The 14,378-nt window shown below is 42.9% G+C and overlaps 1 protein-coding gene across 12 annotated transcripts in view; it reads left to right on the top strand.

Moving 5' to 3' along the window:
• TEAD1 (TEA domain transcription factor 1) overlaps positions 1-14,378 on the top strand; it is a 153,222-nt gene that overhangs the window by 97,897 nt on the left and 40,947 nt on the right. For 3 of the 12 annotated variants that reach the window (XM_072929472.1, XM_072929474.1, XM_032748565.3), the window contains 3 exons: positions 10,308-10,372; positions 13,080-13,142; positions 13,231-13,293. In XM_072929472.1, the coding sequence (XP_072785573.1) occupies positions 10,308-10,372; positions 13,080-13,142; positions 13,231-13,293 (191 nt within the window). Of the gene's footprint in view, positions 1-10,307; positions 10,373-13,079; positions 13,294-14,378 lie in introns of all 12 variants that reach the window. The other 9 variants (XM_072929479.1, XM_072929476.1, XM_072929477.1 and 6 more) reach the window with 5 other exon arrangements.

Below are 14,378 nucleotides of genomic sequence, written 5' to 3'. Positions count from 1 at the left end.
CCTGAGTGTATGATGACATTTAGGTTTCTTTTTCTCCCCTTGGACTGGTGTCTTGGGAATCCTTCAGAAGTGCAGCAATGTTGCTCTCCTCCAATTTATCATGAACATCAGTGACTCAGGTGGGTTCTGCAGGAAGGCAGGAATGGGCAGCTGATCCAATGTAAAGGAACTATGGACAGGTTTTTCTTTAGGCTGAAAAAAAAAGACTTAAAGGAGTCTCAATTTTAAACGTGTTTTGAGACTGAGTTTGCAAGAAATTACTTACCCTGTAACTCAAGTATGTTGTAGGTCTCTCTTGTGGGTTCGTAATTGGTGCAAAATGTTTATTGTACTGTAACTAGAATGACACTGTTAGCTATAAAATCTCCACAAAATGCTACTTTGTGCCTGTGAAATAACTTGGAAACCAAGGTTGGTGTTGGATGCATCCCAAGCTCTTTCATATGCCGTTTCTCCACTTGGCCCATCTGGTGTCAGAAGCTGTCATCTAACACAAACCAAGGCCAAATACCCTGGACATAATGAAAATTTAAATACCTCTTTGCACCTGCTGTGAAAATAAAGCATCTTTACTGCATGAGACATAGAAACACCACATAAGTCATAAGCTGAACAAACAGTTTTTGCAAAGAATTGCATGAAATCCCAGCATAGAGCTGAAAAAGAAGGCAGCTCACCAGGTGTTCTCTTGGCTGTGGATGCATGGAACTACGTGGCACTGCCCTGTTTTGGACAAGCCCTGGATGTGGCCAGAACCCCATCACTGAGTGAGAGAAGTGACCTGCTCTCTTAAAAATCTCCTTATAGCAAATGCTGAGCTGAGAAATCGTATCACAGCTTTTCTGTGTTGGTTACTGCCATCTCTGGAAGAAATGTGCCTCCTTGGTACCTTTTCTTTCTTTGCTTTTGCAAAGCTTTGCTCTCTGTTGGTGCAGCTGTAGGGCATGGTGGAATGTGTCCCTGGTGTGGCTGCAGTTCACTGGTACAACAGGCAGAGTTCAGCAACCCATTTGGCAGCACACAGATGTGTGTTTTAGAATTTGCTGGATTTTCTGGAGGCTCCTGGCTCTGAGAGCCTTGCAAGGAGCAGGACCTCCATCCACAGCCCTGCTCTGACAGACAGACAGATCTTGGTTGCTCTCAGAGTGGTCCATGGATGTTTCTGCAGTTCCTACATCCGCTTGCCTGCCTGTGTGTGCCCGTTTGTCCATACGGATTACTCTCATGGACATGCTGTATAAACAATATAATGCTGTTCTGTCAGGCCAGCCTTTCATTAGGCCACTTTGTGCAGTCATCTCTGAGTCTTTTAAGTACCATCACTGTGTGCAATATGAATCTGGTCAAAAGGAATTTTTGTGATGCAGTGATTCAAGCATCTGCTTTTACGGTTCCTGACTCACAGCCTCGTCCTCAGGACCTCACTGAAGCATCAACACACAATTTAATGTCATTTTTTCATCTTTTTGGTTATCTCTCCCTGAACTCAAACCACTTTCTTGGGGGTATATACATTTTAGAATCGTGTAAGCATTAAGGTATAAATAGAATTTAAAGTGGTTAGAACATTGTGGTTGTGTAATGCTCTAAAAATAAACACGTGGAGGAAAGGATACTTTTGTGATAGTTAAAGCGTCTTTCTTAAAGAATAAACAATAGGAAGCAAACCAGCACCCAGAATTTCTTCTCTGCAAATAAGCGCTACTTAAACAGTCGTAATTCCTTTAAAAATGAACTTCATTTCGCCTATGAGAACAAACAGAACTGAAGCCACCTACTGAGAAATTCTATTTTGCTAATTTTTATCTATTCGCATGCAAATAGTGGTTTTAATCCCCTTAACTCATCCATCATGCATGACAGGTCAGCCAGCCCCATTGTCTGTGTGTTTGAAGGATTCCTGTCCAAATCAGACTTTCTGTCAGCAGCGCTGGGCAAGAGTCTGCTCCTTTCTTGAGCTGCTCCTGTCCCTGAGAAACTGCAGCCCCCTCGGAAAACAGCCCGAGAATTGCACATGGAATTCACATGGGGGTTTTGCAGAGAGATTACTGACAATTCCTATCAGAGCAGGGGAAAAAGCCCCACAATGTCAGATTAAGGACATCTAGGGTTTTGTATAATCTACTAAACATCTGTAGCTGATCCAGAGATATGGCAAAGGTCAAAGTTTGGGGATTTTTTTTTTTTTTTCTCCTGTGGGGATTTCTTTGTATGTTCTGAAGCCTAAAAATTACTGTTTGTTTTGAAATGCATTTTTCATTGCAGTAAAATACAGTTTATTGTAAGTAGAAAATGATTACTAGGGGAAAAAAACCCAACAAAACAAACCATACCATGTATTTTTGTACCATATAAATTTTAATTAAATGGGTCTTAGAGTAAATTGTAAAACCTTCTTTTGTTGAGACAAGTGACACTGACAAAATATTAATTAATGAATATTCAGAGAGCTCTCTGGATCACTCCTCTCTTTTTGAAATATGTTCTGCCTCTGTTTTTAAAAAATCAGAAGAAAATTAATAAACATTGCTTATGTGGAATATTTCCCAGTATGAAGACCTGCCAAACAGAATCTAATGCATTGCATTAATGTCAATGAATACTTTTGAACCAGATGTGTCTATGGGTCTTTTTCATTGTTTTCTCTAAAACTGAAGCTGGGATACAACCCAAAGATTAAGACTTGACATGAGGAGAATATCTTTCTGTGCTACTATTAGATCATTTCCCTTTTGCTGTGTAAAGTAAATTGTGGTCTTGATTCAATCTGGGATCATTTTATTGTTGTTGGTTTTAATACAATACACAAAAAGTTCTTTTCTTTGGAAGTATCATTATGATATAACTTAAATGAGTCATTGTAATTGTTCGCTCATTAGCATCTGAAGGGATTATTTTGGTTATTTTGTTTCTGGGATATTTTCTTTCCCCTCTCCTCCTGGGCAGCCCAGTTAGGGTGTGCCTTGCAAGCAGTTAATTTGTGTATAATAATATTCAAGCGGGTTATTGTAGTTTTTTGTGTGTGTGCATACACACAGCCAACTGGGGCAGCCCTTAAAAGCCATTTTAGGAACCCTGAGGTCTTTGTCCCCTCCTGGTCCTGTCCTTGTGTGGCCACTTCTGTGCATGGTCCTTATCTAAATTCTGAGCCAAACCCTTGGCTTCCAAAGGATTCAGAGCCCCAGCAAGCTCCAGCAAGTTGAAGACGCACAGTTAATTTTTTTTTTTTTTTGCCTCCCATCCCATTCCCTGGTGACTGTGAGATCTGCCTGTGTCCTGGGCCCCGGACCTCTGACACTGCTGCTTAAAGAGGGGAAAAAGAAAGAGGAAAAAAACAACCACAAAAAGACCTCCAGAAAAATAGGGGGCAAAAAAAAAAAAAAAAGCAAAGGTGTAAGGGGGGCTCAAGGGAGTGTTTGCCTTGGCTCACTTGGCAATTAAAAATACATAAGTGAGAGAATTGCCATGAACTTGCCCAAAGGGCTATAATAAATAACATCCTACATAACTGGTACATAAACTGTGCTCTATGGTTTTGAGTGAAATGACTGTGTTTGTTTTTAAGGGTTGTTGGCTGGGGATTTTTTCAGAGTTATAACAGTTGGAATTCAAATAGGCTTATGTTTCTACAATTCTGGTAAACATATTTTAAAAATCGCTCTTTGATCAACTATAAATATTACCAGTTCAGAGGTTAAATGCTGTTGTTAAAGTCACTCAGGGAAATCCAGCAGAAGTGTAAATATGGCAGAAAAAGCTAAACAATATGTCAAAGGAATATTTGCTGACTTAAGAGTGCAGGATCAACACCAATATTTTTCCAGTGATGCTAAACCTCTTGTAACTGCTAAATTGGATTTGTAGTTGAATGAAGTATCAGCTGCTGTTGGACAAGCCCATAAAGGTCGGACGGCTGGCCTTTTGTAGGCAGGGCTTAGAGGACGATTGATATGTTTTAGCACTTTTGGGATTATTGTGATTAGGAGGAAGCCATTCTGAATGATAGAGAAAAGGATGTAAAAAACACAGCCCACAGCTGGTAAGCAGCATGTGTTTGCTGTAAGGAGAGGTCATGACTAGTTGATCCTGCTGGTTCAGGCACTGATTGACAGTCAAGAAAACTTGATATTATGAAGCAGACCCTTCTGTTTTCTCCCTTTTTTTTAATCTCCTAAAGAAATGATGGTTCTGTTGTGTTAAGTCAGAGTATTACAAAATCTGGAGCACTCTCGCTTGCTGCAAGTTAAATGTTCAGAGACACAGCTGCAAGTTTGAAGTTGTTAAAATATCATGTAGGAATTAGTATTCAACCCATATCGGTGAGAACAGTAAATAGAAGTTATAGAATTAGCTCTGGTGTTTCTGTGCCTTTTTCATATGTGTTAGTCTTAACAAAGCTGCTCTTTGCCATCTACTAGAAAATGTGTGCTAAGTGTGAGGAAATTTCAAGTCTGCTGAACTTGTTGACTATTATGTGCCAGGTATATCCAAGATTTTTAGCCTGGAGTAATATGTGTTAAAAATATTTTACCAGCCAGAAAACAGCTTTATCATTTTATTTCTGTTAACCACCTGCCTCAGTGGACATGTAGGTTATTCCCTCTTATCTCCACCATCCACTTGGAAATGTAGAGCTGCTTTTTCCTCCTTTTTTTTTTCTTTTTTTTTTTTTTTTTTCTGTGAGCAGCCATCCAAAAGCTCGCATATGCACATTTAAATAGTTGTATCTCTGACTCTTTTTACTGGGGCTGTACCTCTTTCAAAATTTGAGTTTAGCATACCACACAGGAAAGAACACAAGCTTGCCAACTCCCGCTGAGCGTTTTTTCAAGCCTGTGAAAAGAATGAATTATTCAGCAGTAAGCATGCTTACAGCTGGCCATTTGGGAGCTTTGATGTGCGAATCAGGCGGTTGCATGAATGCCCTTATTGTCATGTTATGTGTACACAGTGTGTGAATTATTGAAAATAGTGAGGCCTGAGCCTCATCTGGTAGAGATTACAGTGCAGGCATGCTGGGTGAAGGTCTGTAATTGAAAATCCCCAGATGCTGTTTATTTGGCCTCTGTCACGTGGCCCTTCTGCAGAAAGCCTGGCTGAACAAAATGCTGCCCGCCTGGGAAGCGGCTCCCAGCCCCCTCCAGCCCAGCACGGCCCAGTGTGCCCGCCACTTAAACACCTGCCCGTAATATTTTTAAAAGCTTAAATTAGATTTGCCTATAACGTTGAAATAGAGGATGCCTTACTCAGAGGTTTAAACTGCTCAGCCAGTTGTTGACTCGCAGAACTCTTTTATCTACAAGAGGCTTTTTGTTCGCCAGTTTAGCTATAAGGCGCCTTTGGAAAGCGCCGCTGCCGAATTTGAGGCAAGATCTCCCAAAGCCGGATATTCTGCCAGCAAAACAGAGCGGAAAAGCGCTGGGGCTGAGCACCATGAGGAGCAGCTTTTCCCCCACAGGCTGCGAGCTCTGCTGCCCAAGGGCCCCGTGCCCACTTTCTGATGGGGAAAGGGTTCAAAGCAGCGCATCCCTGCTGGTGGTGTCCGTGCCTGGGCTGGGATCTGCGTCCAGCTTGTGCTCGGGACCAGACAAAGAGCTGGGTGCTGCTAACGGGGACTGTCCCAGGACAGCGCTCACAGCTGCTTCCTCACGGAGCAAAAGTCCCACCAGCTCTCCAAATTTGGCCCCCAGGCACATGGGCAGCGCTGGGTGTTCACCAGGCCAAGCAGAAGTGGAGTTTACCAAAACCGGCTGAACAAACCTTTGTTACGGTATAAAGACGGCTGTGAGAATGATTTGGGAGATGGAATCGTGCAGGTCTGTCCCCAGATTTCTCAGACAGGATGGGAAATACCTGTTCTGAGCTACAGTCTTGTAGAATTTGAAGAGTATCATGTTGTTTCATTATCTGAAAAAAATAGGATTTTCTACTCGGTCGTTACTTGCGTTATGTGGCTGAGTATGAAAACTTTTTAAAATTAGCTGTTCATTTTCAAGCTGCTAGCTGGTTTTATTTCCCACATTTGCCTATTTTTATCCCATTTGAATAGTGCCTCTGACTGGGAGCTGGGAGGGCAGAGGTTTAATTTGTGTCGTTAATGTTCTAAATAAAGACGGCCGCTGGCCTCACGGTTGCTCAGAGACGTGATGCACCAGCTCCCTGTCCTGCTGCCTGGGCTTGAGTGCTGATGCCCATGGCCAGGACACAGGAAAGGGACACGGTGTGGCCAAGAGCATGTCCACAGCTGGTGCAGGTGGTGCTCTGGTGGCTCCCCTGTGGAGGTGCTGGTGCCGTTTCTGGCCCGTGAAGGGGTTGCCAGTCACACCTTCCTCAGTCAGGGGTGGATTTTCGCCTTTGAGTGCCGTGCTGGTTAACTGGGGACAAACACACCCTTTAGCATCAAGGGCGAAGCCGGGAGCCTCACACAGACCTTTGTGGGGGCTGATGCTTGGCTGCTTTAGGCTGTTCTTGGAAACGGCTCCCCGCACAAGGGCCCTCTGTTAGAGCAACAACTGCCTCCCCCGGGCAGAGGCGGTGGGAGCTGCCCCACTTTGCAGCTGCTCCCACTTGTTTTGAGCAAGAGGAACAGAAGTGGCAGCTCCCTGCTGCCCGAGAGGTGTCCAGGATCACCACACACTCCCCCGTTGAGGGTGATGGTGCTCAGGGACGGCAGTGGATTGGGAAGGTGGAGGGAGGCTGTGTGCCCAGGCTTGGCTGGAGCTTGCCCTGGGGACTTGGCTGTGCCCTTGGAGGGGCCACAGTAGAGCTTTGAGAGCTTTAGCTGTCCACAAAGCCTCGCAGGTTTTTAGCATCTGCACTGTTTTCTAGCTGAACTCGCTTTTTACTCCATGCTGTGATTGAAACATATGTTCCTTTGCACAAAATGCCTCTTCCTCAGCATCAGTTCAGGGAAAATTATAGTTTGCAATTGCACTGACGACACAGAAGGACATGACAGATAAAGCCTGAATTAACGGGGGAAAAAAGCAAACTCAAAGAAGCAGCCTATGTAAAATATTTGTTGTGGTCCTCTCCTGATCTTTGCAAGATCCTTGGAAAAGATTCCTGTGCTATGAAGATGTTTTATCTAACCAGGCACCTCCACATGCCTCTCTTTGATACGTGAACCAAAACATTCCAAGCAGACTGTCACAGCAAATGACAGGAAAAAAGAGCTGAAAATTTACAGTTCATAAATCTGACCTCTTCTCTTCTGCCAGGCAATTTCCCAGATATATATATGACAAGGAGACAGAGGGAGGGTGTGTATGGAAAGTATTCCACAGCTGAGCTCTTCTAGAGAAAACGGATCTTTTTATTAATGAGCATTTTTCACCCTAAGGTTTCTAATGGCCAGTTAAAGTTCCATGAGCCTCCTTTTGTTTCAGTCTCTTCTCATTCCCAAGAACAGGAAAGGGTGTTTTTAGTATTATTAAGCTTTCCTTTCTTTAAAATCCTCTTTGGACTTCAGTTGATCTGGAGATAAGATAATTTCTGTCCCTATCTGTCAGAGTTGGTAAAGAGGAGCACCAGTGTTTGGTAGATAACATTAAAGCTGTAAACTTTTAGTTGGAGGTATCTATCTTGTTTATGTCAGGCAGTGCTTCTGTTTGTGTTTATGGCTTTTGGTAGCCCAAGAAAGAATTTACATCTTTTCAGATTGCTGTGGCCAGGGAGGTATTTGGTGAGCCTCCAGTATCTCCTGCTCTGGCTAAACCTGATGCATGTGTCTTTTCTGTGTTGAAAACATGATGGTAAGGAAAGCGTGTCTTAGGCTTTCACCTCAGCCACTTTTTATGGTTCTTTGTGGAGTTCCTCCTCCCTGCAAGTTAAGGCAAATTATTCCACCCTGTTGTTCTGGAGTTAGGTAGCCTTCAGCTTAAGGGGAGCAGTCACTTGCCAGAACTGCAATCTTGTTAGTCATAGCTCTGGCCAGCTGGATAATGGCTACAGAAACCCCCTGTGAGTGAAGCCAGAGTATTTCATGGGTGGACTGGGGCTCAACCAGAGACAGCACTCAAACAATACAGTCTAGACTTCCAGTGTTTGGTGTTTTAATAAAGATGCTTTTCCTGTCAAATGGCTGCCTGGGAACATGAGCTTTCATTTAAAAATAGCTTTTTAGCTCTCTTGTCTGTTAGGAGAACTGTGGAACCTCTGTTGCGGCCTGGGGCTGCATAAGGATGCCTTAATGGGCAAGGGGTGGCTGGAGTGACCTGTGCTATGCCCAGGTATTTGAAACCTCTGCAGCACAGACGGCAGGACAAGAGATGGCATCACATCCTTTACATCACCTTGTAGCATCACTGACCTTGCACAGTCACCAGCTGCTGGTCAGAACAACCTAAGAATATTGTTGCAGCAAAAAAAAAAAAAAAACAAACCAAAAACATTCTGGATATTAATGTGTGCACATACTTAAACATATGCAAAGCAGGTACTTTCTGGAGGGGGGGGGGCATTCCCCAATTAAATCAAAATGTGCATTTAGAAATAGGTAAATGTCCATACCACCTATCACACTGGTGATCATGTGGTGATCTCTGCATGTCACCAGGCCACAGAGGGCTGCCCTTGCAGGCTTCTGTTTGGGATATGAGAAAGGACACAAGACCAGGTAGATACAGGGGTGGAACATTCCCTGGTTTCACCCTAAAACCACAAAGTTGTTCACTTCAGATGGCAAGCATTTTGTGAGCTCAACAGGCTGCAGAACTCGTGTTCAGCCTAAAGACAAGGCCTTTGCATGAAATTAGGTAACTACCTGCTTCTCTGTTTGCATGCGGAAATCCCTCATTTGTGTGCAGAAATGTGGCTGGTTTGTGTAGCTGTTTGCTCACGCAAAATTTACCTCCTGAAGTTTGTCCTGAAGAGACCTGCTGGAGAGTTAGAAACCAGGGGCATGTTGTGGGAAACGTGGCACACAGTCCAGACCAAAACAAAAAAGCAGCTCTGCTCTGAAGCACGTTGATATTTCATGTTTTGGTACCCATTCAGCAAACACAAAAGAGACAGGAACTATGAGGCATTTGATACAAAGGGTATAAAATAAAGCTCACAGGGGGGGACTGAAGAAGAAGTCTAGTTTGACTAAATGTGTTCAGTCTTTCAGTCAACAAATTGCACTTCAAACATATGCAGGCTACTTCAAAACTTTCCCGTCTCTCCCCCACAATATTAAAGCTGTAAGGGTTTTAAGCTCTGGCTGATAAAATAATTTTCTGCATTCCCCTGCTATGTACTCATCCACTTCAAAATAGCTTGGTGGGTGACAAGTTATTTTCTTAACCTCCCCATTTTCAGCTCACTGCTAAATCAGTTTTCTCATTTTCTACACACGGGCTACTTTTTCCCGGTGCTGAATGCAAATAGCTCTGTAACTTAGAACTTGTTGAACAAGTATATTTAAATTATTACAACCCATAGAGAAGAAACATAATATGAAGTGAAAATAAACAGGACACCACATAAAACTTGTGTTATCTTCCGTGTCAGCAATACTTAGGAAGGAAATTATTTGGATAGAAAATGTTAGTTTGCATTAGGTAGCATAATGTGTGACTGAAGAAGAGTCAAATAGCCATTTTAGAGACTTGGAAATATTTCACATTTCCAAGAGAAACAGAGCTGTGAATAACAAACCACCGTGTTCATGGGCCCTGCTCCCACAGGAACATCAGCACTGCAGGGCGGCCACTCTTTCGAGTAGAGTTAGGGTGTGATTGATTGATTGATAACCTGCTGGCCTGGGACAATGGTCTCCATCTCTGGAGGAGCCTTTCTGGCAGGAAGGACAGGTTTTGCCATTCTCCTTGCAGAATTAAAACCCAGAGAGAAGCTGGCACATCTGGGTGATTGGCACTTAGGCTCAGGTAGCACACGACCTTCTCAAGAGCAGCCACTCCTCCCCACAGGAATGCAGGGGGACAAAAAACACCTGGAGCAGTTGGAAGTAAAACCAGAGGAGCCCAGACCTTGTGTGAGCCTTAGGATGGGAGGTTCTCCAGTGAGAGATGATGCTGGGCACTGCTGCTGGCCAAGGAGGTGCCTCTCTGCCTGTAAACTGCTTCAGGACTTTGCTGGGCAGACGCTGAACTCGTGCTGCTCTGCACAGCTCCTGTGGCACATGCAAAAAATGGAAGAGGAGATCGAGAGGAAAAACTGGTGAACAATGAGAAATACTGGCAAATTGTTTGCCAGGAAAACAAACCTGATATGTGTGGAGCTCGTGTTCAAATGTGGTATTTTGATGGCGTTCCTGGGTGTGATGTTGCTTGTCCCTTACCATGAATTTTTCTTTGTTTCAGGTAGGAATGAATTGATAGCCAGATACATCAAACTTAGAACAGGGAAGACACGGACCAGGAAGCAGGTAAAATAACCCAGTGGGGAAGTATGCATGTCAATGAATGATAAAACCTGGCATTTTTGGCTGCAGTGGCTGTCTGTGCTTCAGCTCTGATGGGATGATGTATTGACTTCACTATTCAGATTAAATACATGCTGTTTAGAAAATATTTAAAACTCCGGGGTTTATGTTGTGGTGGTGTGAGGATTAATTTTTTATTAATCTGTCTGTAAATGAAGATATCATCCCCCCCCCATTTCATAAAAAAAAAAATTCAAAAGTTGAAGCAAAACTATAAAGCATTGTGCCTAATTTGTCTATATAGTATTACAATATAATTATTATTTTGAGATGGCAAATAATGGAACTTCTTAAAAGTTAAGAGAATTTAGTGTTATAATAGAAATTATGATTATTGTATATGAGAAGTAAATATATAAAAATGAACTAATCATAGTCATGCTCTCAGCTTATGGCCAATAGTTGCTACAGGACATAAAATTAATTTTAAAATTTCCCCAAGAGCCTTCAGGCTCCTGGTCTTTGACCATGGTAGGATTTCATTCATGCAAGAGTCTGAATAAGCTTTAAAGCCGCCTTAAGTTTTTTTTAGATGATTACCACATAACCGTTAATTCATCTCATATTACTAAATCCTTTAATTCATAATATTCACAGCAATCAGCAGCTTTGCAGAAAGCACAGTTTGTGTGTAGTTTATGCAGTGGTTACTGCACTGTTTAAAAACACTGCACAAATGGCAGAAGTCCCTTGCTTTAACACCAGGCGTGAGATTCCCCTCCTGGCCCTGCACGTGTGTGGCAAAGGGCAGGCAGAGGCTTGCCCATGTGCACGCTGTGCATGTCCTGCAGTGCAGAGAAAGGTGGCACTGGGTCACACAAAACTGCACACAAAGCTTGGATTTGAAGCACTTTGGGTGCTGTTTTGCCCTGGGTGGTGTCCCTTGGCAGTCAGGAAGAAAGCATGTGTGCGAGGGATGAAAAAAGCATCAGAAAGGAGGAGAACTGCAGCACGTGGAAAAGGAGCAAACCAAAGACTGGCAAAGAAGTCACAAACTAAAGGCAGAGTCCCCAGTTCTGCCCTGCCTTGCCCAGGGGAGCTCCAGGAGTTGGAAGTTATGCTGGGATCATAAAGTTTCCTCGGGAGTCAAAATGCAGAGCTTGGGGTTAGATCCTTGGCCAGCATGTACCAAGAAAGCAGGAGGGCCGTGATGGGTGGCAATCTCTGCCTCCATACTTATACATCCCTCTGTAGTGATGCATAAATCACTTTAAACTGAGTGCTTACAAAAGTTGATTTGTTGCTACTCTGGAGTTTTAATCGAGCGATTAAATGTTACGATTGTTCTTCTTGTATAATATTTAACACCACTAATATTCCACTGAAAGCAAAGCAAATGAATGTGTGAAAACTCAGTCAAGGTGTTTGCAAAATTGCTCAGTAAGCAGTAGTATAAGTCTAAATTACTGCAAACTGGCTCCTGAGCTGCTTCTCGAAGGTGGCCTTCAGGGACTGTGCTCATTGATGCATCATGGTTTGCTTCCCTACCAAAATAAAGGCTTTTTGGTACTATTGTCACAAAATAGTCTTACAGAGGAGGAAATCATTGTTTCTCCTTTTCTTTTGCTTTGTTCTTTCCTAGACAGGAATTGTAACTAATGTAGGAAAAATGTGCACCACCTGATGTGTTATATCCTGGGTCAAACAAGAATCAGAGATTTCCATTTAGTGGTTTTTGCCATCACTTTAGGTTTTAAACCTTCACACAGAAGGCTGAAGGATGCTGCCTGCCACCAAGCGATGCTGGGCAGCATCATTAAACCCTCAGCAGCAGCAGCATGGATTTCAGTTTGTCCCTGGATAAACAGGAATGTGAATTTGGGCCCAGACCCTTCACAGCACAGGCAGCAACATCTGACTAGTAACTGGTGTAGTGTAGGACTGGGTTTGCACAAATTTCTGAGCAAAACCGCCGTGGGCCAGACCTGGGCATCACTCAAGCTGATGACAAGTTGCTGGTCCCCAGTTACACAAATGTTTTGTGGGCAGACTTGATGCTGAGATTACTAAGGAAACCAGCAGGGGTTCAGGGACCTTTGTTGTGCCAGTATTTTATCATTTGTGCCAGAATTTAAAGCATTTCAGTGGACTCAAAGTGCAGCCTGAATCTCTTCACTGGAGCTGCAGAGCACAATAAATAATGGATAGAATTTCTTGGTGCCAAGTTACGTCTCAAGCCTAGTGGCAAATGGTCTGAGTGGGCATCTGCATCCCCAGCAGATGGGGTGGAAATCCTTTGGGCTCCCCACATGAGAGCTCAGGGCCTGGGCATGGATGGGAGCGGTACCAAAGCACGTGGGCTGCGTCCAGCTGTGAGCTGTGTCTTCTCTCTTGTAGCTGGATGCGCAACCTGGTGGGTTATACTTTTTTTTTTCTTTCTCCTTTTTTAAAGTTTCTTTAATCAAGTCTCTGCAGTGACTTGACCTCTATTGTTAAGCCTTGGTGCTAAGAGCTTGGTATCTGGCTGGGAATGTGGTAGCTTTAACAGCAGAGCTTACTGAAGATGCAAATAACTTCCTCCCCTCAGAAAAGTTTTTTTTTTTAATTTTCTTTTTTTTTAAGAAAAAAATAGACATTTAAAATTTGATTTGCTTTTTGTTTTTCTTTTGTTTGTTGTTTTTTTTTTCCCCTATAAACCTGAACAATGTAGGTGTCTAGTCACATACAGGTCTTAGCAAGAAAGAAAGTTCGAGAAATTCAAGCCGCCATTAAGGTACGTTTGGCTTGCCCAGTTGTAGGGGGCTTTTCATCTCCATGGTTACAGGCTTTTCCTTTGTTTCCTCCCTTCCCCTACCCTGCAGGTGTCTAGTCACATTCAGGTTCTTGCCAGAAGGAAATCTCGTGATTTTCATTCCAAGCTGAAGGTATGCGCTTTTCTGCTTTTGGGCTTGTGGTTGCTATGCCTGTCCCTTCCTCCTCCCCGCGGTGATGGGCGAACGCTGGGGCTGCTGTGCCTGTAACCTCCTTTTCCTGCATGTGGGAGCTGTCTGCGTCTCTTTGTGTTTAATCCCCGGGTCCTGCACTAGCGTCCGCATTAAAAGCATCGTTTTAACACTGTCTAAATGCCAAGTGAACTCCTCTTTGTAACAGCTCAGCGCCTAAACCTCATTTTTAACCCATTAGTCCATTTTTTGTTTTACTTTTTAACAGTTGAGTCCTAGCAGTGCATTTAAGTGGACAGGGGTTTTGCATAGTTGTGTAGATGCTTTTTATTTTTTTTTTAATTTTATTTTTTTTTCCAGAGGAGTAATCAGGGTAATTGTTTTCCATTCCCAAATGTTTTTTGTCTGTACTTCTGAACTGATACCAAGATTACTTATACCAGATAATTTATTCCAAGTGCCAGAGAGCACAGCTTATCCAGATTGCTCTACGGTGTTTCTAGACTACAAACTAGTATCACCTCAAGTGATGCACTATTTACAAGATTCCCTGAAATTTAATTTTTTTTAAAGTAAATTATTGACATTTAATCTTTGGAAAGCCTCAGTCAGAGCCCTGTTCAGGGAATATTAAGTATGTTTGCTTAATCTGACATGATGAATTGTACATGTCCCCGTTTTCTCTGCCTTCCATAAAATATATTCTAAGGCTGAAAAGAAACTCCTGGAAATGCTGAATAGGGGTTTCTTGGATTGCTTGTTTTTCAAGTTTTCCAGCAGAAATCTTGAGATTTTTTTGGTTTTTTTCCCCGCACCATTTAAAAGTGGAAGAGGGAGTTTTGCAGTTTTTGCCGTCGATTTCTTTTTTAATAAAAAGTGAAGGAACTTATAAATCTTTTACTTCCCTCCTTTTTTTTTTCCTCCTTTTAATGTGAGTGGATTTTTTTTTCTTTTTTTTCCACCCAGATATGAGAACAAATCACATTTTTTTTTGGTTTTTTTTTCCAGCTGGAAAGCAAAACGTTTTGGGCAGTGCTTTCCTGGTCCTGAGCGGTGAGCACTGCGGA

This window comes from Taeniopygia guttata, chromosome 5, assembly GCF_048771995.1.
Source record: "Taeniopygia guttata chromosome 5, bTaeGut7.mat, whole genome shotgun sequence".
Lineage (NCBI taxonomy): Eukaryota > Metazoa > Chordata > Aves > Passeriformes > Estrildidae > Taeniopygia > Taeniopygia guttata.
This window is presented reverse-complemented; position numbering and strand designations above follow the sequence as displayed.